At 45.1% G+C, this 23583-nt stretch overlaps 1 protein-coding gene across 8 annotated transcripts in view; it reads right to left on the minus strand.

The window, feature by feature from the left end:
* Positions 1–23583, minus strand: part of MTR (5-methyltetrahydrofolate-homocysteine methyltransferase) — a 132546-nt gene that overhangs the window by 5323 nt on the left and 103640 nt on the right. For all 8 annotated transcript variants that reach the window (XM_086382787.1, XM_086382788.1, XM_086382792.1 and 5 more), the window contains 8 exons: positions 16056–16137; positions 11500–11598; positions 10392–10467; positions 7052–7207; positions 5262–5458; positions 2559–2759; positions 1691–1883; positions 127–239 (listed from right to left, as the gene is read on the minus strand). In XM_086382787.1, the coding sequence (XP_086238913.1) occupies positions 127–239; positions 1691–1883; positions 2559–2759; positions 5262–5458; positions 7052–7207; positions 10392–10467; positions 11500–11598; positions 16056–16137 (1117 nt within the window). The remainder of the gene's footprint in view (positions 1–126; positions 240–1690; positions 1884–2558; positions 2760–5261; positions 5459–7051; positions 7208–10391; positions 10468–11499; positions 11599–16055; positions 16138–23583) is intronic.

The raw sequence follows: 23583 nt of genomic DNA on the forward strand, positions 1-23583 counted from the left end.
GGGGTAAATTTCTTCATCTTTTGCCTCTCATTTTATTCTCATTCACATGTAAAATAGCTTTAACAGTTCCATTTAAAACAAGACAGGCACCAAGGGATGCCGCCTACAATGAAACAGCTAACTTACCTGATCCTTGGAAATTTTCCCCACGGCAAAATACTTGGACTTCAAGTTGGAGAAGTAAAGGCCAGATACTGCTGAAGCAGGTGCCATGGCCAGCGATTCTGTTAACCTAATGCCTGAGGAGAGCACCATGAGGAAAAAGGCACATTTATTCAGTGCTGAGACAGGCCTGCCAGTTGCTGGCACCCAATAAAGTCTTATTTACAAGTGAGTGAGAGTGAACTTGTGCCTTTTAGGTGGACACATGATGTGGCATGAAAGCCGTGAGCAGAGTAGTATAGCAAACTCCCACCAAGGGGATGAACAAATTTAGGACATGCAGATCTCCTGTGACCAGGGCAGGGGTGGGGAGGAGGCCTGGAAGACTGTACACTCTTCCCCCGCCCTCCAAGATCAGTCACAGAGGCTACACCCGGGCCTTCTAAACAAGGACCCCAACCCTGGAGTTGAGGACACCATCTGGGACTGCAGAGGCTCCTGTGGGGCCAAGGTCACTAAGGGATGACTGACAGCTGGGCCCCACTAAGCAAGAGCCCACGTCACGGCTACCTAGCCTACGCCATTCACTTTCTGGACTAGGCAACAGGGCAGTGTGAAGGTTTAGTGCTTTGCCAAAGGTCACCCCGCTGGCTTATGGGTCCTAAATCCCCACCGCCCGGCTCCTGAGCCTGTGCTGAGCCTGCCAGCCCAGATTCAACAAGCCTCACAGCTCCCCACGTGCACCTACATTCTTTGATTCTCCAGCGTGGATGGCACGCTTCTGATGACCTCCACTAACAGTGCGTTAACAGTAGTGTAGATATAAAGAGGAAGGGAGCAGAAGGGAAGGATGAGAGTTCTGTGAGACCAAAGTCCAGGGATGCTCCTGGAAGGAATGGAAGGACAGAGCGATGTGAAGTGTGTTACTTACTAGAGGTTACAGAGGTCACTCACTAGTGGAGAGGCTGAAAACAGTAACACATATATATTAAGGAATGGGGTAGGCGATGTGTGAGATGGTATGAATCAGCTAAGCTCCCATCTGTTGTGGTGAAGGGAAAATAATAAACTGATAAACCTAAAGATGGAAATGTAAGACCACCACTTGATAATATGGAGGGAAGAGGTCCCATTTCTACAGGACCTCCATGTGCAGAAATTAAAATCTGTTTCTTTTCCTCTTGTTGGAAAATAATAATGTTATGGAGGTGAAGTGCTAGAACAGACTGTGAGCAGTGAGGAAAGGGCTTCCTCAGTGGCTCAGTAGTAAAGAATCTGCCTCCAGAGCAGGAGCCGCAGGAGATGTGGGTTCAATCCCTGGGTTGGAAAGATTCCCTGGAGAAGGGCATGGCAACCCATTTCAGTATTCTTGCCTGGAGAATCCCATGGACAGAGAAGCCTAGCAGGTTACAGTCCATGGGGTCACAAAGAGTTGGACACGACTTCAGCACACGCACACTGAGGAAAGACGCGATTGGGGATTTTACCATAAGCCCCTCTCCATGTTTTCCCCGTCACCCCTTCATGCCTCTCCTTCGCTACTGTGTGTGTCACCTGAGGAAGATTCATGCCCCTCTCCAGCACTGACCTGTGCGCTGCTCCACGTCCGCCAGCCTCCACATGGTCAGCTTCTCAGTGTGGTCAGGCTGGCTGGGATAGCCGGGCGCCGGCCGGATGCCCTCGTAGCGCAGTCTCCGCAGGTCAGCCACAGCCAGCTGCTCACCACTAGAGTAACCCCACAGCTCCCTGCGGACCTGCTCGTGCAGCTCCTCAGCGAAGGCCTGGGACCAGGACACGGAACACACAGCTCAGGCAGAGGTGGGAGCCCCTCTCCTGCCTCCATCCTGCCTGCTATCCCACTCGCCCTGCAGGCAGGGAAGATCCGCAGAGGGACAAGTGACAGCCGACAGTCTCAACTCATCTGTAGTGTCACCAGCGGCTCTGGGGCTCAATTTTGGTCTCTGTCTGGACTCTGAAAGGTCATAGTCCAAGATCTGAGCTCTGAGGCCCTTCAAACTTTCTCCTGACTCTCAGGTTCTGGTTTACGGTGGCCAGGAGGGGTGGGTGGATCGTGACAGTGGCCTCGGGAAAAGGGAAGTGGCCCCCACAGCAACATAGGCTGCCCCACCCCACAGAGGAAGATGAGGGATCTAACGAGGAGTTCACCATCAGAACTAGAAGCTCTGAATCAGAAATCTGTTTGGCTTTTCTCTGGCTCTTCTGGAAAACATTGTATCAAGGCTCTGGGGGCCGTTCCAACTACAGTGTTGCTGAAGGCTGCTCTGTGCCCAAAGATGAGGCATGAGAGCAACTCATGAATTCAAGATCTAAGAGTACACGTGTTGTTAGAGCCAGGAGTACACACGCACTCAAGCACACACATGCATAAACACACATGCCCGTCCCGTCCCTGGCTCCCAGCCCTGGACCCTGGCCTCAGGGCACCACGGTTCTACCTCGGCCAGCCGGTCCCCCAGCGCCTTGACCATGATGCTGCTGTAGTCATCACACTCCTCCTCATAGGCCTTGCTCAGCTCCTCCACCCCAAAGCAGGCAACGGCGAACAGGCCCAGGTAGTCGGGGATGCCTGAGTGCAGAGGGGCGATGAAGTCCGAGAGGCAGAGGTAGGGGTCCGAGCTGGCAGAGTCCTTCTCGGCCTTGAAACGCAAGGAGTGGGTGGAGCGGCCGTTAGCATGGATGGGGCGCTAACACACAGCAAACAGCAATCTAGCATCTTCCAATGAATACAAGCTTCAAACGGGGCTGCCTGTTGTGTTCACCCCAGTATTTAGAAGAGTGCATGATATATAGAGTGTTCAATAAACACATGTTGAATAAACAAATGGAACGAGACTTATACGATATGATGTACACACAGTTGAGAAACCAGTTAACCTCACACACTCACAAATATCTACTGAATGCCTACTGGAACTGGAACCCTAAACAGTTACATAAGATATTTTTTTTTCTCTCCAAAAGTGTTGTCAATTAGAGATCAACATTAAATCCTGAAGTTATGTTCAAAAGAGGTCTACTTGGTGTATAAGCCTCTACTTTGCATTGACAGAAGCAGTTCAACCAACGGCCAAGGTCAGCAACACAGGGCCACATGCTGCCAGCCATGGGTGGTGGTGAGTCATGAGACAGCTAAGGACACTGATTAAACAAAGCAGGATCTGCTTCTGGGGTTCTCTCCTCAGGCCAGGCAGCCATTCTCCCTGTTTTCCATCTCCAACTGATGACTGACTCTTCCTGCTGCTAAGTTGACAAGCAAACTCTTACACATGTTTCACAAGCAACACATATTTGCTGAGAAGGTAAATAGTGAATGGCTAATATGTACTGAGTGCTTACTATATATCAGGCATTAGTTGGTGCTTTATATGAACTAATTAATTAAATCATCTCGATAACCCTGTGAAGTAAGTGATACCATCAGTTCCATTTTACAGACAAGAAATCTGAGGCAGCAAGGGCTTGAAGAACTAGTTCAAGGCCAGAGAGTCGCAGGTCAGATCCACAACCAAGGCTCCTGACCACTAGGCAGCATTACTTAGGACAGAACGAATAATCAGTAAGCAGCCAGCCAGAATCTTCGTAGTTATTTGCTTGCCAGCTCTAGAAACAAGTACAGTTTAATCAACACGGGCAGAAAATGGTTAAGCGGCTGCAGGCAAGAAGGTAGCAGACAAAGGCACATGGGAATGTCATAGACCCAGGGCCAGCCCCGCAGGGAGAAGCTGCCTTCCAGTTGCACTCGGCCCATCAACTGCTCTTTGCTAACAAAAGCCAGAGGGAGAGGCAAAGCTTCCCGGCACCATAAGGAGAGACAGGTCATAGAGCCCCACAGCACTTTCAAAGACACAGTGATCAGAGCCACTCAGAAGAGAAGACCCCCCGCCAGTGCAGTGAGTCGCTATAGTCAGAATTTTCCAGTGTACTGGAAAAAAAGCACCTCCTTAGAAATATCTATCCAGGTAAGTATATACGTACTGAGGTCATTACATTAAATGCCCTAATACCGTCCATCATAGACTGCCTGGACAGGAACGGTGCTGGGTGTAAAAAGAGATCAGAGGACACAGGACTGAAGGAGGGAACTTCAGGCCAGGGAGGAGGTTTCTGAACTGAGTTACTTTGGTAAAAGGAAAGTCACTAATTCCCTAGTGAGGCGGGGCGAGAACTTAACATCAGAATCCTCTTGTGTCTTGCGGTATCTGAGCCTGAGTGCACAGTGAGGATGTGCCGGGCCTGGGTGCACACAGCAAGGCTGTAACTACTCCCATTTAACTTGTTAAGGTACCTTTTAATGTCCCCAGTTTAAGGATTCCCTCAGATGTTGTTACAGCTAAAATATCTGTCATTATGAATTATATGGTGGTTATGATGAAAAGCAATACTATAGTTTTGAAGGACTGAGAATGGTAGTTAAGACCCTGCAAAAATAACTTTCTACCACCCTTTGTTAATGACTGGTGAATTCTGGTTCCAGTTGATTAGGACACCTTGTTTTTTTATAGCAGCTGAAGGGACATGCTTAAAAACTTGCATGTTTAATGGCAGGGGCACAGAGACGGAGCCGTGTGCAGAACAGCCTGTTCTCTGACCCAGGAGGAGCCAGTGGTGTGAGGGTGTGGACAGGCTGGGCTCCCTCCAAGCTGTGGGGCTTAGCGTACTCTCCACTGGACCTTGTGTTCTCCTCTGCACATAGACACTGCCTGCCAACAAGCTGAGTGGAAATTAAACAAGATGCTCCATCAAGTGCCCTACTAAGCAGCTGGCCCCCAGTAGACATGCAGTGGAAGTCTGCTCCCACCTGTTTTCTCCTTGAGAAAGGGGGCCACCAGCCTGGTTTAACAACAGGCCTGGACCCAAACCGACATTCTTGAGCAAGTGAAAGTCCACCTGTGTGTGACCCCGAGGCAACAGCAGCGTTACTCCTCACCCATCCAATCTGACAGGAAACATCTCCCTCCTGCTGGTGCCTGAGGCCCAGCTTCCAAACCCGTGTTGCCCCATTCTCTCCATCACAAAGCCTCGGGCTCATGACTGCGATGGGTCATCTGGGGTGAGGGGGCGTGGAGCCAAGCTAACACAAAGCTCAGACTTATGCCAATCTTGTTTATCCGTGCCCGCTGGCAGCACGGCCTCCATACCTGCTGCCTGAGCCCGTAGAAGGTGGCTATGGGCTCCGAGGCCTGTGGCACTGCGCCTTCCGCGTACAGGTGGATATCATCCTGAATGCTCTGTGCTGGCCAGAACCCAACCACACCCCTGGCCTGGAGCTTCTTCTGACTGATCAGTGCCTGCAGCATATTTTGGGCATCATCGTAGACCTTTTTGGCCTCTTCACCTATTAGGAAAATATAAGAATTCACTTAGAGATTCAATAGCACCCACTAGAGAAAGCTTTTTAAAACTACTACTTGTCCCCAGTTTCCCTCCTTATTCCTCTCTTCTCCTCTCAAACATTTTAAGTCAGTATTTGCAGTCAGCACAGCCCCAGGTGCAGCAGCTGAGGGTTCAGCGGTTCTGCTAAGTACAGCTCCCAGACATAGTCGGCTCAACCAGCTCACACCACTCAGATTTTTCCATTTAACAAAAGGCAGGGCGCCAGCTCTCACTCCCTGCAGTAACGTGTCAGACAGAGTGACACAAAGCAGGCCAGATCCTCCCGTCACCGCGTTCCCTGTGCACACACAGCCCCCCTGACCTCGCCGTGACCCCTGGGGTTCAGAAGAGCCTGCAGAGTGGAGTGGGGTTCGGGTGCTGCAGGGATCCCACAGGCCTCGCCTGGCTACAGCAGTGCCAGCAGGGCCTCAGGGCTCACCAGGGCCTGGCCGGCCAGCTCTACTTTGGCCTCTCTACTGCTCCCTGTGATCACCCCAGAGCACTTCAGAACTAGAGCCCCTTTCTCACTACTGCACCCTGGGGAGCCTGAGAGCTGCTGTATCCCTGAATCCTAATATGAACCCCAGGGATCCCTCCAGGAAGGGGGCAAGGGGCGGTCTCTCAGGCTCCTCTCAGCCCTAACCCCACATGTCCAGCAGTCCACTCCTCATCTCGCTCTGAGCTGGCTGTTACTGAACCCTTTGAAGGGCTTAGCCTTCATGGGCTTAGATCCCATGTCTCTGAGGCAGGGCTGGAAGACAGAAGCAGATTATCTATCGACTGGCTTGTTGCCCCCAACCCTTGCCTCCACTGGGCACAATGGACTCCTTGCCATTCAAATCAGCCCAAATGCCCGTGCCTTCCCACTTGGTCTCCTCGGCCCGGAGTGTCCTTACTTCATCACCATCTCACATTCCCAGTCCCAGCCTCAGTAACTCCCACTTAATCTTCAAAGAGCAGTTCAAACCATCTCCTCCAGGAAGCCTTTCCTGATCTTCCAGTTTGAGCTTGAGCTCATCTCCCGGTGTGGTGTCCACAGAGGCCTGGGCTTAGCCCTGAAGCAGAAGCCCGGTCTGTCATACGAGAATCACCCTCCACGGCTGCCCCAGCCAGCAGGTACCAGATGGCAGCCATGATACGTCTTCTCTGCAGATCCCCAATGCCCAGCAAGTAATGGATGTCCACAAAGATTCAGTACAGAATGGGTAAGCGAAATGCCAAGTTTAGTCAATAAATAACAATCAACCCAGCAGTTTAAAAACCATCAAAAGACTGAGCAGGTAAACAATATCCTATATCATATTGTAACAATGAACTCTAGGAATCTGCTGGAAGCCCAGGGGTTAGGACTCCATACTCCAAGGACCCAGGTACGATCCCTGGTCAGGACCCCACAAGCTTTGAGGTGCAGCCAAAAGAAAAAACAAAAAACAAAAAACAAAACACTCCATCCAGCATAATCCAAACCCACTGCTCCACTACCTATTCTCATCTTCAAGGGCCCAAAACAATGTCTTGAATATCAGAGCAGGACGGAAGCACTTATGGTACTAACCTACAGTTTTGTCGTCAAATATCTTGGGAAAGCCTCGGTTCGGGTATTTGCCCCGGAGCTGCCAGACGTCGAAGAAAGGCTTCCAATCAATGTAGTCCACCAGCTTCTGCAGGTCGTAGTCTTCAAAGACCCGAGTCCCGAGGAACATGGGCTTCACTGCAGGAAAGGAGTAGCCGTCAACCCTGATGATGCCAGGGCAGGCCTGTGGCTCAGCACCCTTTGTGCCCAGAGCCACCTATGAGAAGCCTTCCTGGCCTGCTCCATCCTGCTCTGTCAGCTCCCATGCCCTGCCTCCCTCCTGTCACCCAGAGGAGTTGTTTTACAAAGAGGGGAACTCGAAATTACTGTGGAGAAGACCTAATTCTGCAGCACATCTTAAATAAAAGTCTTCTTCCCCTGCAGCTGATTGACTACATCACCCTTGGAAACTTCCCTCAACCCCTCCCCTCACCCTCGCCCAAGAAAAAGGCAGACTGGGCTCACCTTCACTTGTACAGAGGAAGATAACACTAAAAGAAAATGCACAGGGGAAAGACACATAGAAGAAGCCACACCCATCAAGTTTTAAAACATGATCAATAATCTATATTGCCTACTGATACATATGGGCTTCCCTCATACTCAGTTGGTAAAGAATCCGCCTGCAATGCAAGAGACCCTGGTTTGATTCCTGGGTCGGGAAGATACACTGGAGGAGGGATGGGCTACCCACTCCAGTATTCCTGGTCCTCCCTGGTGGCTCAGCTGGTAAAGAATCCACCTGCAATGCGGGAGACCTGGGTTCGATCCCTGCATTGGGAAGATCCCCTGGAGAAGAGCAAGGCTACTAACTCCAGTATTCTGGCCTGGAGAATTCCATGCACTGCATAGTCCATGGGATTGCAAAGAGCTGGACACGACTGAGCAACTTTCACTTTCACTGACACATATACACATGATCAAAGTCTAAGGAAATGCATGGAAGCCAGGCGTCAGGTTCAGGGCCTGCCAGGGAGGCAGGGGCTCACAGGATTTCTACTATGTATTGCTCTGTCTTTTTAAAATGGGCAGTAGGTTCCTTCTTAGGTGACTGGTAGGGGTACATGGATATTCAATACATTCTCCTTTGCACTGCCTTGTGAGGCTTAAGTGAAATACTGGTGAAGACTTCAGAGACAGACGGTGCCCCTGGGCTTCCTGGACACCACTGCTGCCCCCTGTGCCGCCAAGCCTGGGGGGGGTCAGGCCGGGGTCCAAGGTCACTCTGCTGCCCGCTTCCCAGCCCTCACATCCTCAGTTTCCTGATCTGCAAACAGGGATCAGAGAACTTAAACTAAACCACCATGCTCTGGTGCTCAGTGATAACACAGGAAGTCTCAAGAGTGTTTTTCTCTCATTAGGTGGTATAAGTGAGAGGTCAAAGTATAGGAAAAGTATGCGCAGCTTCTTAATTTTGCCTAGAAATCTCTACCTTTTTATATCACTCATGGGAGCTTTTTCCCATGTGTTCTGGTCATTTTTTTACTATACAGGACAATCTCTTCCTTGTAAGTATTTTATTCTGCTGATCTGTTTGGTAATTAAAAAGAAACTACAGCTGTTCTCCTGACTGAAGTGTCCTCTTGCTTGGAAAGACAGGGAAACACTGGTTCTGGGTGACTGAAGGGTGTTATTCTTGAATGAGCTTGTTGGTCAGAGCTGGAGGTTTGTTTGAGGTTTCTAGGTTTACCATCGAAGACCTAGAAAAGAAGAACCCTTCCTTTTCCTTTTATTGACTTCCTGAAAATATGCCAGGACTGGGCTGTCCTTGAGGGGCCCTGCAAGGGGGTTTGGAGAAGGCAATGGCACCCCACTTCAGTACTCTTGCCTGGAAAATCCCATGGATGGAGGAGCCTGGAAGGCTGCAGTCGCTGTCGGGGTCGCTGAGGGTCAGACACGACTGAGCGACTTCACTTTCACTTTTCACTTTCATGCATTGGAGAAGGAAATGGCAACCCACTCCAGTGTTTTTGCCTGGAGAATCCCCGGGATGGAGGAGCCTGGTAGGCTGCCGTCTATGGGGTTGCACAGAGTCAGACACGACTGAAGTGACTTAGCAGCAGTAGCAGCAGCAAGGGGGTTAAACAGCTCTTGAAAACTGCCACCACTGACACCTGGAACTGTGGACCTTGAGGGAACTATTTCTACTGAGATGTATTTTGGACATTTGACTTGACTAAAATAGATTTTCCCTTGTGATATTTTCCCAATTTCATAGCGAAAGCTGAAGACAAAATCATCAATTGGGCTGGTATAGTAATGCATATTTTTCAAAGGTTTACACATATTATCTTATTTTATTCTCACAACATTTCCATAAAGTAACTCCTTTCTTACATTTTAGAAATTGTCACACATGGAAGTAAGATGTTCAGGGCCACTCAGGGATTCAGAGACAGGAGCCAAGTTGGGATTAGAACCTGGGCCTCTTAATTCCCCATGTGCCTTCTTCACGCTAAACGCAGCTGGACTAAATCTAGAACCCAGCTCATCTACGTTTCCAGTTTAATACCCATCACTCTGCTGAGCATGTGTAGAACATGGATGAGATAAGGAATGGAAGCAGATGAGAGGTATTACCTTGGAAATATGGATTCAATTAATATAACCCCTGTTCACCCTGTCTCAGTTTTGCATTCATATCTCATGCCTCTCTGAACCTATCAAAATATCTTACACATTATAGTGAACACCTATGCAAGGCAAGAAAGGCTAGAAACCAGAAGGGAAAGAAACCAAATGAAAGAAATCATAAGAGGGAAGCGTCCAAGTGAGAATAAGAGTGAATAGAAACAGAAGAGCCTGCTTTGCTGCAATGTTTTAGTCTCTTCAACATGCAGGAATTTGCAATTTCAGACATTCCATGTCTGTACTTGGGCCGGCTGGGACCCAGGCCAAAGCGGTGACACTGCCATCCAGGCAGGTCTCTAGAATGGCTTCCAGATGAAGAAGGCCCACTCAGGCACAGCACAGAGGCAAGAGTGCGGTTTAGAAGACACAGCAGAGATTGAATGTTAGTAACCTTTCCAGTTATCACTTGAAATTCCATTTCTTCAAATTAAAGCGGAGATAATAACACATTCATTTCAGGGTTGTGTCAAGGACTCAGAACTGCTGCAGTTCAATCTCAGGACAGTGTTTGGTTCTCTATAAATGGCACCTATTGACTTTCACTTTCAATCATCATTGTCGTTCATCATCACTGCTGAACATAATTAAGAGTTTCCAGCTGCCTGTTTGATTCTGCTGACCTGGAAATGCAAACCTCTCTTCAGCTCAGAGCTATCACATGCACTTTTCTCTAACCCACAGCCCAACAGACCTGGAGGAGGCTCTGACAGCCAGTCAATATGGAAACCATTTTCTCTAGCTTGCCTTAAGGTTAAGTATCTTCTCTCCTGTGAAAAAAAGAAAAGTTATTCAGTCAGAGACTTAGATTTTCAGCTGCTATTATGAAAGTATGTCCAAGGAAGCTAGTAAATATATTTTACAAGAAAACAAAAATTCATACTCTAGAAAACTCTTCCTGTTACATCTAAAATGGCTTCACATCAGCACCAGAACAATAGAGAGTAAAGATGCAATCCACATCCAGTACACGTGGATACATAAATGCAAGGCAGACCTGCAGCCTTAACTGTAAGGTAAATAAGCGTGCAATGGGGCAGACTCCTGCCCGAACTTTACCTGAGGCTGGGGTTCACTGGGGCCACTGACTGCCCTGAGGCCCAGAAGGCAGAACCAAGAAACAGCCAACTGTGGGCAGATTAAGGAGTGGGCAAGCCAACCACAGTGTCTTGGTCCAGCCAACACCTCAGGAACGTATTCCTTTCTCACTGTTGGTCGTCACACTGCACTTACCGGGCCATCCCCAAAATGCATCCCCTATCCACAACACAAAGCCCAGTAAGCAGATAACCAGGAAGAAATATCCTGACAACCTCTAAAGCGTAATCATGCCTGATCTCCACAGATCCTCTGAAGCTCCTCTAGAGAAGGATAGTTCTCGAAACACTATTCTGCACAAAGAGTGCTGGATGATCAGGGAGAGAAGCTTACAATGTTCCTCACGTCTTCATTCTCTTCCATTATTTCCTTAAGAATAAGGGTCTGTGGGAGTCATTTAGGCACACTGTCTCAGTCCCTGTCTTGCTGCTGCCTCTGAGCTCATGTTTTATTCATTCTCATAACTCGGGTAGCAAACAGCACCCAACACCTACTGCTTACTCAATATATGTTTGGCAGAATAAATAAAATTAATTTTAATATAGCCAAAAATTATTGGGAACAGTAAAGAATGCTGATGTGAAGCAGAAAGTAGGACTTTTCTAAAATGATCCCAAACCTTCCCCTCTTCCAACAGCAAAATAAAGATAATAACTGTAGGATCGTTCTATTACCCAAACAAGAGGGGGGTTTTTGTTACTTACCTTGAGAGATTCATAATGGTCCTGTCTAATATCTTCATATTCTTCCAGGATCTCCTCAAAGTACTCATCTTTTAGATTCTCATCTAACAGTTGAGAACACTGGAAATGCAAGATCAAAATTCAGTAACCACAGAGCAGCGAAAGAAGATAAAACAGGCATAACAATGGTCAGTCCTGAGGTCACAACCTTCAGGAAGCCTTCCCGTGTTAACGTCATTTCCTCCCTTTACCAATTATGCCAGTTTCTGCCTGGCTGTACAGTAAAGGGTTAACTCAGTAGGCTGGGGACGTTTCAGTGCTGCACATTCTAAAGAGAGGACAGTTCCTGTGAGATAAATACTAAGCCTCCAGTGATAAAGAGTGTCTTTGTCTACCTGGGGCCTTGGGCTATCCCAGATTGTTTATGCTAACAATGTGATTTATGGGGGGACTTGGCTTGTGCTCTGTCTGACCTCTGGAGCGGTTCAAGACTGAGTAACTAAGGTCAGTCAAGTGAGCAGGCCACACCTACGTGACTGGCTTCCAGTAAAAGCCCAAGGCACCCAGGCTCTGTTTAGCATCCCTAGCTGGCAATGTTCCATCCATGCTATCACACATTATTAGCTGAAGTATCAAGCCCTGTCCATATGACTCCATAGGGAGAGACACCTGGAAGCTGGTGCCTGGCCTTTTCTCGATCTCACTCAATTTTAATCTGTATCCATTCATGGTAATAAACTGTGATTGTGAGTTTAATAGCATTTCTGAGTTCTGTGAGTCACTGAATAAATCACTGAAACTGAGGGGGTTCTGGGGATCCACAACACACTGGGTAGGCACCCTCTCTTCAGGGTTTCAAAGATACTCTGTTTCTCTCTCCATCACTGCACTTTTCACAGGCTTCCAGCATCTGTCTACGTGTCTACTTCCATCCTTACTGAATGTTTGCTGCCAGAATGAGGTTGATCTTCACAGTCAACCATGAACTTCTGCTAAAACAAGAAAGGAAACTGATTGGGAAATGTGAGGCTACTCAGTAAACTATAAAACAGATTCAGCGAAGAATATTTATGACTACGATTACCAAGGTGGTAGAAGAATCTCTTCCACCAAAGCTCAAAATATAATCACCAAGAAGAAAGACATGGTTGCCGCTAATCACATCAGTTCCAAAATCACAGCTCTGCCCTATCCCTGCATCCTCCAGCAGGATTTTCTAACACACAAACAGGCAGGGAAGTTCAATTTCGTTATTGGAAAGGGAGGAAATTAGGCTGGATGACAACTACAGTGCCCATCAGCTTTAAATGTCTAGAATTCTATGTAAATTGCCAAAGTATCTCTAATAACAATCCAATGACCTATGAGTGAGTATAAGACCAAATTGCTTTATTAAGGAACAAAATCAGAAAAGGCCATTGTGATAAGCCTCAAACTAGGCCCCCAAATGGTATTCACATCAGTCTTACATGAGCCTCGCCTCAGTGGAGTTCTCCTTTAGGAAACTCAGTAGAGCTCACGAAAACAAGAAGGAATGCCTACTCCCGAGTCCCCAAAGTACATGCAGCCAACGCTTTGAAGATTTTAAAACATTGTTACATTCTGCTAGATTTTAAACTCTGGGAAAGTAAGCCTCACTATTTCCAGAACTTGACAGCACCCAACAGGAACTACTGGGGAGATGGAAGGTGCTGCTTCCGTTGGCTGGCCCCTTCCACACCCCCCAGGGAACCCCTGCTCCCAGAGGTATGGTGACAAGCCCCTTCCTGCCCAGGCTGACTTGCTCAATGAGAACAAGTTCATGGTCAATTATATGGGTTGTTCCATATGATCAATCACAAAATCAGAGTCAACTTGGGTTTTCATGCCAACCATCTGACACAGTACAGCTTTTCTTTTCCTCTTTTTCCTTCTCACAGCAAATTACAGCACAATGAGAGGGAATACACTGAAAATAAATTCTGGCATCTTGTTTTTTATTATAAAAAAAGAAAAAAGCAAGGAGGCATCCCCCAATCTAAATCTCCAACTATTAAGCAGTTACCATATTTTGGAATCTTTCAAATAAATACATGAGACAGTAGCCAGAGCATAAGCCTGTGTCGTACTCACTGCAGTGAGATCAAAAGACTAAACCAACTATCCATCTAAACAAATCAGCCTAAACAAACTCTACCAATGACTCCCAAGATGTGTCACCAGCAGTTACCCAACTGATTTATCATCAGGCTTATATCTGAGTGATTTCAAAGGTGGCTGTTCCTTTGTATATGAGAAGAACCAACCACAGTCGGCTGGACCACACAGTGAAGAACACAGATGCCCCTGCCTCCTCCTCTGCTGGCTTCCAGCTGGGCCCATGGTGCTTAAGCTCTTCAGGACAATGGAAGAGTGTCCTAGAGCTGGAGTCAAGAGGCCAAGTGCTTCCCAGCTTTACACCCTGACCTGTAGGGGCTGTATCAGTCCTGTGTACTCAAATGGGTTCAACAGCCTGGTCTTCAAATGGGAAAGTCAGTCGCTCATTAGCATTTGAAAATAGCACTAGCCTTAAAGAGAGTTGCACTGGTTACTCAACCATGGACCTGAAATAAGCTCCTAGGAAATACAATCCAAATATAAGATATAAATAGTGTTTCAAAATTGAGTTGTAGAAATGTACTTTATTTGCACATTAGTCTATGTAAATTTCAAATTAAAAAACTGCAATTTTATGATTTCAGCCCAATTTAATTTTATCCTTAATAAAGGAGACTTATTAAACATTAACAAAACAAGTTTAACTAATGCAGCACAGAGTAAGGCCACCTGCGTTCCGATCCACACCTGCTACTTGAGGGATCTGTGGCCTCAAGAGTTACTAACCTCTTTGTTCCCGTTTCCTCGCTTCTAAAATGGGGATAATGAAAACATCTACTTCATGAGAATTAAATAAAAAGTCCATGTAAAGCGCTTAGTGCAGTGCTGGGCACACTATAAATGTTTAATAATGTTAGCGGTTACTGTACAGCTTTAATTCACAGGTCTGAAAGAATTCCTTTGGAAAATGGTTCGGGAAGTGTGGCAGCCCTCATCCAGGCTGCGGGATAGCGCATGGAGTGTCACAAATCACCAGGCCCTCAGTGACCTTCCTTGCCTGCAAATGTGACGGCTGGACTAGACCGTGCTGTGTGTGCTCAGTTGCTTCCGTCACGTCCAACTCTTTGTGACTGTAGGACTACAGCCCACCAGGCTCCTCTGTCTATGGGCTTCTCCAGGCCAGAATACTGGAGTGGGTAGCCATGCCCTTCTCCAGGGATTGAACCTAGGTTTCCTGCATTGCAGGCAGATTCTTTACCCACTGGGCCACCTGGGAATCCCTGGACTGGATTAGTGATGTTTAAATTGTGCTCGTTTGACGAGAAACAGGAGTGGGATGAGGGAGGCGAAGGGGTCACCCTTATTTGCCCACTGAGTTTCCAGAGAAGATGTCACTTGCAAAGGTTTCTGTGGCAAAAACATACTTGGAAACCACTGGATCACATGGTCACTCAGATTCCCAACAGCTATTATGTCCCATTAGTCAATGAATATAATGAAATACATAACAAGAGAAAATGTTAGGCTTCATGATAGAGAAAAGCAGGAAAAACCACTAAGGTAAGTTGTTTATTATGTTCACTAAACTCTGCGTTTTCAACATATATCTGTGAATGTTTTTCTGTCTTCAGGTAGGGTCAACTGGCCCATTTCAGTTTAAAAGTTTTTCTATCTGGAAATGGGTTATTAAAAAAAAATTCTACATTCCTCTTACTCAACCATAATAAAGAATGAAATTTTCAGCAACATGGATGGACCTAGAGATTATCATACTAAGTGAAGTCAGAAAAAGACAAATATCAAATGATACCCTTACATGCAGAATCTAAAACAGAACCCAAATGAATGTATTTCGGAAACAAAAACAGAATCATGAACACAGAGGACAGACTGGCGGTTGCCAAGGGAGAGGGAATGGGGGAAGAGGTGGATTGGGAGGTTGGCATTACCAGATGTAAGCTTTGTATGTAGGATGGATAAACAACAAGGTCTCGTTGTATAGAACAGGGAACTATATTCCATAATGGGGAAGAATATTAAAAAAAAAAAGAATGTATAAATATGTGTGACTTGATCACTTTGCTGTATGGCAGAAATTAACATAACATTGTAAATCAAGTATACTTCAATTAAAAAAACTGATAAATTCTACATTCCATTAGGTAGAGTAAAGAAAGTGCCCACTCATATTTGTAAATATTTGTAAATGACTGAAATCCCCCTCTGGATTGGTGTCCTGGCATCATTGCTCTGCTGCTCAGACCAGCACTGCTGATGCTGGCTCAGGAAGAAGTCCCTGAAAGCACAGGACACACTGACCCACCCTCCTCCGGCAATGCAGATACCTGCAGTGACCCTACCACAAGCCCTAGGATAGTCTGACAATTTTTTAGTAGAATAGGACAAAAATAAACAGAAGATCTTGAGCAATACCCTTAACTCTCAATGCTCTCTGTTTTTTCGTTACAACAGATCCACAGTAACATGAGGCCCACACTTACCACCACCACGCTCTTGGATGCATCCAGGACGTGGATCACGGGCGCACTGTATCTTGGGGCTATTTTAACTGCTGTGTGGGTTCTGAAAAGAGGGTCAGGGAGAAAAGCACATCCATCAGGGCTGACAGTTGCTACACAACTCCTGTTCAGAACCACTAGAGATAATGTGTTTTTACAGTGCTTTCCAGAGAAAAATTTCACAGTACTTATAAATAAATATTGAACATCCCTTGAAAAGTGAGAATGACCTTCTCCCCACCCTAACATGGGGAAGCCAAGGGGAAAAGACATGGATTTTTGGCCCAGGCAACAAAGACATCTAGGATCAAAAGAGGACAATGTCCTCAGCTCTCTGCCAATGGGATCATACCTGTGACCTCACACTCATTAGCAGCCTGTCTGAACTAAGGGAGCAGACTGGCCTGGTGACTGCACTTTGCTGTCATAAAGGTCAAAGTGGAGTTTTTTTCCTGCAGATGAACTGGGCCACCAGCCAGAGACCCTGGAGAAGCAGACAGTGGCAGGGGACATGGGATACCACTCCCCAGCTACTGCTCCCCGCCTCCCACCAGGAGACACCAACACTCCTCCAACCCAAGCCCACCTTCTACTTGTCGGAAGGAAACTCGGACCTAAATAAATTCAACACACAGTAATAGAGAGAGGTCAAAGCAACAAGATTTTATCCTAACACTGGCTCAACCCCCAATTTCTTTCGCCAAACCTGAAAATGTCAGTTCTGAGGAAGAAACACTCTTTAATGCTTAAAATTACCTGATTTTACCAACAGATTGCCCTCTGATTGCTGAATGTTTATAACAATAGCACAGGCTACATATCTGCTATTTTAGTATAGAGCATAACATATTAAAGTGAGAACTGCAGATATATATACATCCTTCCTTACTGCATGTGGTTAATCTAGGGCCCTGAGGCTGGGACAGAAGTGCAGACTTTGCCACAATTCCATGCACAAGGGTGATAACCATAGTTCCCACTCCCACTAAACGGACAGTGTTTCCAGTCTTCTCTCCTCCTTCTTTCCCCCTTAAAGCAGCAGCAGCTTTCCCCAAGTCACATACTTTCATATTCTTTCTCCTCAACTAAAATACATTCCCATTTGGAAAGATGTCCAGAATGTGCTATTTTATGGGGAAAAACTAAACTAGCAAAAACAGTGTGTTTAATAGAATTTTATTTAAAAAATAAACAAAATACTACCACCCTCAACCTGCCCCAACCAACCAACCTTAAAGTGTCTGTATAATAGAAAAAGCAAAGACAGATACCAAAATGTCAGCATTGGTTACCTGGAGATTAGAACTGGGACTGAATCTGGGAAGGAAGAGACAAAAGTTTACTTTCTGAATTGTTTGACATGTTCTAATAAGTGTGAATTGCTGAGGCAATTTTTGAAAAAAAAAAAAATTAAAGGTGTAATATCTGAGTGTGTTTTTAATAGGCTTCTAAGGAAAGACCCTAAAAACTCATTCACAATGAGACAGACAAAACCTCTAACATTTCACCAGTCCCCTTTCTCAGCATATTTCCCTACAGAAATAGAAAGCAAAGGATGAAAGCCATAAGCCACAGAACTGGGCTGTAAGATGGAAGTTCAGCCCTAGACCAGCTAGCACAGAAGGAGCCTTCTGAACTGGGAGGGTGGAGTGGCCACTGGCAGGGGGCACTGCACCGCAGCCCTGGAGCAGCCTAACGAACGCCACGGACTCCTCATGACCATCTGTGCCTACTGTGTGCTTGGAGACCAAAGATTCTGAAGTTATCCTGGGTAGTCTATGAGGCGGGGAAGATTTTCAAACAGGAAGAAAAGTTATAAAGAAGGAGTTGCTTCTAGCTTCAAAACAGAACACAAGTCAAGACTCTGTATGTTTCCTCTTCCTCAAAGGCTTAAACACACAAATATACCTATGTTCTTTTCCTCCACGAAGCTCCCCCAGGAAGCAACAGTTTAGGCCCGATGTGATTTCAGTGACATTTCTTTTAAAGCTAGTTGGTAAAAACTGAAATGTTTAAATCAACATAATTGATATTTAGTATGTATCCAAGGTTTCTCAGTGCAATTCTGGTCATTGTCTATTTGATGGTCTGGAAAAGGGCGCTGAGAAGAAATGGATGGATTTCATGATTTAAAAAAACAAAACAAATCAAAGTGCTCCTTTCCAACATAAAAACTGCCCAAGATGGATGAGTACAGGCATGAAGTTTGAGTTTGTCCAGCTATCAACAATAAATGCTGGAGAGGGTGTGGAGAAAAGGGAACCCTCTTACACTGTTGGTGGGAATGCAAACTAGTACAGCCACTATGGAGAACAGTGTGGACATTCCTCAAAAAACTGTAAATAAAACTGCCATACAACCCAGCAATCCCACTGCTGGGCATACACACCAAGGAAACCAAAATTAAAAGAGACACGTGTACCTCAATGTTCATCGCAGCACTGTTTACAAGAGCCAGGACATGGAAGCAACCTAGATGTCCATCAGCAGACGAATGGATAAGAAAGCTGTGGTACATATACACAATGGAATATTACTCAGCTATTAAAAAGAACACATTTGAATCAGTTCTAATGAGATGGATGAAACTGGAGCCTATTATACAGAGTGAAGTAAGTCAGAAAGAAAAACACTAATACAGTATACTAACACATATATATGGAATTTAGAAAGATGGTAACGATGACCCTACATACAAGACAGCAAAAGAGACACAGATGTAAAGAAGAGACTTTTGGACTTTGTGGGAGAAGGCGAGGGTGGGATGCTTTGAGAAAACAGCACTGAAACATATATATTACCATATGTGAAATAGATCACCAGTCCGAGTTCAAGGCATGAAACAGGGCACTCAAAGCCGGTGCACTGGGACAACCCTGAGGGATGGGATGAGGAGGGAGGTGGGAGGGGGTTCAGGGTGGGGGACACATGTACACCCATGGCTGATTCATGTCAATGTATGGCAAAAACCACCACAATATTCTAAAGTAATTAGCCTCCAATTAAAATAAATTAATTTTTTTAAAAAAGAGTACTTCTGGTTTGACATTATTTCCACTTTTTTCTAAGCTTCCATTTATGCGAACTTCTCCAGGTGGAAGAATACTTCTTTCTGAAGTCTGAAAAAATGCAAAACACTGGAATCTCTCCTCTCCTTCCTACATACCCAGAGCAAAGGGGTAGAGGCTGAGGCTGAATCTCAAATGCATCTCTGCTAAATCACTAGTCAACATCTAGGATTTAATTAGTCACCTCCCATAGTGACCAACTAACCACGGCAGTGTCGTCCCTAGCCCAAGGTCTCCCACCTTGCCACCAGTGTGGATTAGGCCTCATCCATGCTAAGTGGTTAGGTGTCGAATATGGAGGTCTTCCCTGAGCCTGTGGAACTGCTGGCACCAAGTCACCCCCAGCTTCAGGCTGGAGCTGATCTAAGAGGGCATAAGAAGAAATTCTTTCACATTCTGAAAAAGAACACATACTCCAAGCATCTATTTCATGTCCTACCCTATCCCAGAATTAGTGTTTTACATAAATGCAGAGTGACCAAAACTTAAAATGTGATGAGAAAAATGAAAGAAAATGGAAAATAAATCTCAGGAAAATTAAGATAGAATCAAGAGTGAGATTAGCATATAAAATTCATTCCATGAAATCCTATACAGAGGAAAATATTATCAGTTATGTGATTCAGCACCATACTTTGGAGCAATTTAAAAAAACAAAACTCAGAAAATTACCTCCCGCTTTGAGCAATGTGACTTCCTGTTGAATTCTCCAAGTTAAATTACACAAAAGATAATTGAAAAAGACATTTTGCAGCTATTGGCTTTAAACCAGTTAAAAAATTGAGAGCTAACTGCCAGACTTTTGCCCTTGAGAAGTTCTGTAGCTAAAAGGGCCAGATTTCTATTAAAGTCATTTCTAGTTTGTGATACAAGATCATCTGTATTACAGACAGGACACTGTTCAGTTTTCTATTCTCTTATTGCTACAGGTTTAAAAGGGCCACTCCAAGCACATTTCTACTCACAAATGATCCCAGATCTGTATAAGCCTTTCAGTCTCTCCAAGGATCCATCCTCAAGCCTCATTTTGAGTGTCTGGGGGAACAGTTCTAATTCTCTCATGCTACCTACTGCAGGCCCCTGAAGTCTGGGAAAGCCATACTGCTATTCCCCTCAGAAATCTGCTTTCACGAGAACTTGGAAGTCCTGAGCCTCCATCTGCTCAAAAAGGAGTTAGTAAAGGAAAGAACTGAGCCACTGCTAAGCCCTCCCTTGACAGGTCTGTAGGAGGTGATGATAAGGGTTCTCAGATGGGTTCTGAGACATTCAAACTCCTGAATGCGTTCTAGCAAAGCTGACTTTCCTGGGGCAGATGGCTTCTTACACAGATGCGAAAAGCACTAACCATAAAGGAAGAGATCCATAGATCAGACTTCATGAACATGAAGAACATCTGTTACCCCAAATACCGCTAAGAAAATAAAAAGTAAGCCATATTGGAAGAATCTGTTGCCATTTCTCTCTCTCTCTTTCTCTCTCTCTCGATTTGATCCCTGGGTCAGGAAGAACCCTTAGAAAACGGAATGGCTACCCACTCCAGTATTCTTGCCTGGAGAATTCCGTGGACAGAGGAGCCTGGCAGGCTACAGTCAATGGGGTTGCAGAGAGTCAGACACCACTGACAGACTAACACTTTCTGAGAAATAGCTGCATCCAATGTGAATAAAGAATGCATACAAATTAGTAAGAAAAATGGTAAAATACCTAATTTAAAAAGAAAAAATTCAAAAAGCATATCCTGTCAATATACATATGAAAATGTACTGAACATCATTAGTCAGCAGAGAAATATAAATGAAGACCTTATTAAGATATTATTGCATACATACTAAAATGGCAAACACTGAAAAAGGTGTAGAATAACTCAAAACCTCATAATTGCTGGTGGGAGTATAAATTAGTACAATCACTTTGGAAAAAGACCCTGCAATAAATATCTAATGCAGATGTTGTTGCCATATAGTCACTAAGTTGTGTCTGACTTTTGTGACCCTGTGAACTACAGTACACTAGGCTCCTCTGTCCATGGAATGCAGATGACCATATGTATGTTCTGTGACCCAGCAAGTCTGCTTCAGGGAAGATACACATTTATAGCAGCATTCCATGTTAACAGTCCCAAACTGGAAAAACCCAAATGCCCACGACAGTAGCATGGATAAATAAACCAGAGGGCATTATACAATTCAATATTTTACCACAAAGAGAAAAAAAAAAAAACACACCAAAAACCCCCAACCACTGTAACAATGAGTTTGGGGCTTAAAGACATAATGTTGAGCTGGACACAGAAGAATATACACAGTAGATGGAGTATAAGTAGTATCAGTGGAATCCACTCATACAAAGCGGCAGTGCAGGCACAGCTGGAGAAAGAGATGGCTACCTGCAGGCACGACTACTGGCTTTTATTTTCTAAATAATTTTTCAGAAACTATAACAGGCAAGGAAGAGAAGAGAACCAAAAAACTCATCGAAAAACAGAATATTGGAGTTAAAGAGACCTGGGAAATCATGGGAACCAGATGTCTGTCTCCTGGGAGGAACCTTCAGTTTTCCAGATGAAAAGAACAGATATTCTGTAAGAGCATGAAGACTGTTGGTCATTACCGATCTAATTGATTACTTGGTATACCAGGTTATAACTGTTAAGAGTCATTTATGGCTAATGTTGCCAATGATGTATCTTGAGAGGCTAGTCATGTTACTTCCGATTATTTTTTAAGGAAACTCTTTAGTCTGTGGCTCTTACTTGGTGAGAGATATAATAGAATTAACTACTGGTAATGTTCCAACTTGGGCTTTTCTGGTGGCTCAGTGGCAAAGAAGCTGCCTGCCAATGCAGGAGACACAAGAGACGTGAGTTTGATCCCTGGGTCAGGAAAATCACCTGGAGGAGAAAATGGCAGCCCACTGCAGTATTCTTGCCTTGGAAAACCCACGGACAGAGAGACCCGGCAGACTGCAGTCCGTGGGGTGACAAAGGGGCTGCACACAGCTTAGAGACTAAGCAATAACAGCCTCCAGCTTGAACAAGTGCAGGATGTGGTTTCCTGATGTTGAACTTCCAAGTGTAGAGTCCCCATAAAATCTTTCTTATTTGCAAACTAGCATCACATTCACATAACTCATAATGCATTTCATTACATCTGCTCATTTAAATATTTCTTTATTCCTATTTTATAACCATGATTTTAAAAGGTCTTTCATGTTGACAGTAATCTATAGATTCTCTTACCATTCTCTTTACTAAGCTAATGACTATTCCCACTATAATCATTCAATTACCCAAACTATGCTCATTGAAATCCCAGTTATTGATGGATAGTCATATTCCTGGAGAACAATCTGTCGCATAATCCTAGCAGGTTAAGTTCTTCGTGGAAAAACAAAGCCAGTTTTCTAACGTGGGCAATAACAGCCACACTATTGAGTTCTCCAAGTATGAAAAGGAATTAGTGGAGATAGAACACTGTAACCACTCATGAAAATGTTCTATTCAGATTATAAGTAGGAGGATGGTCAATTTTATGTGCCAATTTGGCAAGGCCATGGTACCCAGTTTTTCGTCAAACAACAATCTAGATGTTTCTGTGAGGATATTTTTCAGATGTGATTAACATTTACATCAGTAGTCTCTGAGTAAAGCAGATTGCCCTCCATAATATGGGTAGGCCTCATCTAATCAATTGAAGACCTTAAGAGAAGGCTGTATATTGTCACCCTCTTTATTTAACTTATATGCAGAGTACATCATGTGAAATGCTGGGCTGGATGAAGCACAAGGTGGAATCAAGATTGCCAGGAAGAATATCAATAACCTCGATATGCACCCTTATGGAAGAAAGCGAAGAGGAACTAAAGAGCCTCTTGATGAAGGTGGAAGAGGAGAGTGAAAAAGCTAGCTTAAAACTCAACATCCAAAAAACTAAGATCAGGGCATCTCGTCCCATCACTTCATGGCAAATAGATGGGGAAACAATAGAAACAGTAAAAGACTTTATTTTCTTGGGCTCCAAAATCACTGCAGACAATGACTGTGGCCATGAAATTAAAGGACGCTTGCTCCTTGGAAGAAAAGTTATGACCAACCTAGACAGCATGTTAAAAAGCAGAGACATTACTTTGCCGACAAAAGTCTGTACAGTCAAAGCTTTCCAATAGTGATGTATGGATGTGAGAGTTGGACCATAAAGGCTGAGCACCAAAGAATTGATGCTTTCAAACTGTGGTGTTGAAGGTGGCTCTTTAGAGTCCCTTGGACTGCAAGGAGATCAAAACAGTCAATCCTATAGGAAATCAGTCCTGAATACTCATTGGAAGGACTGAAGCTTCAGTATGTCGGTCACCTGATGTGAAGAGCCGACTCACTGGTAAAGACCCTGATGCTGGGAAAGATTGAAGGCAGGAGGAGAAGGGGACGACAGAGAATGAGATGGTTG

This window comes from Bos grunniens, chromosome 28 (assembly GCF_055505025.1).
Source record: "Bos grunniens cultivar Pamir isolate PY7600 chromosome 28, Bosgru_T2T1.0, whole genome shotgun sequence".
In the NCBI taxonomy this organism is placed as follows: domain Eukaryota; kingdom Metazoa; phylum Chordata; class Mammalia; order Artiodactyla; family Bovidae; genus Bos; species Bos grunniens.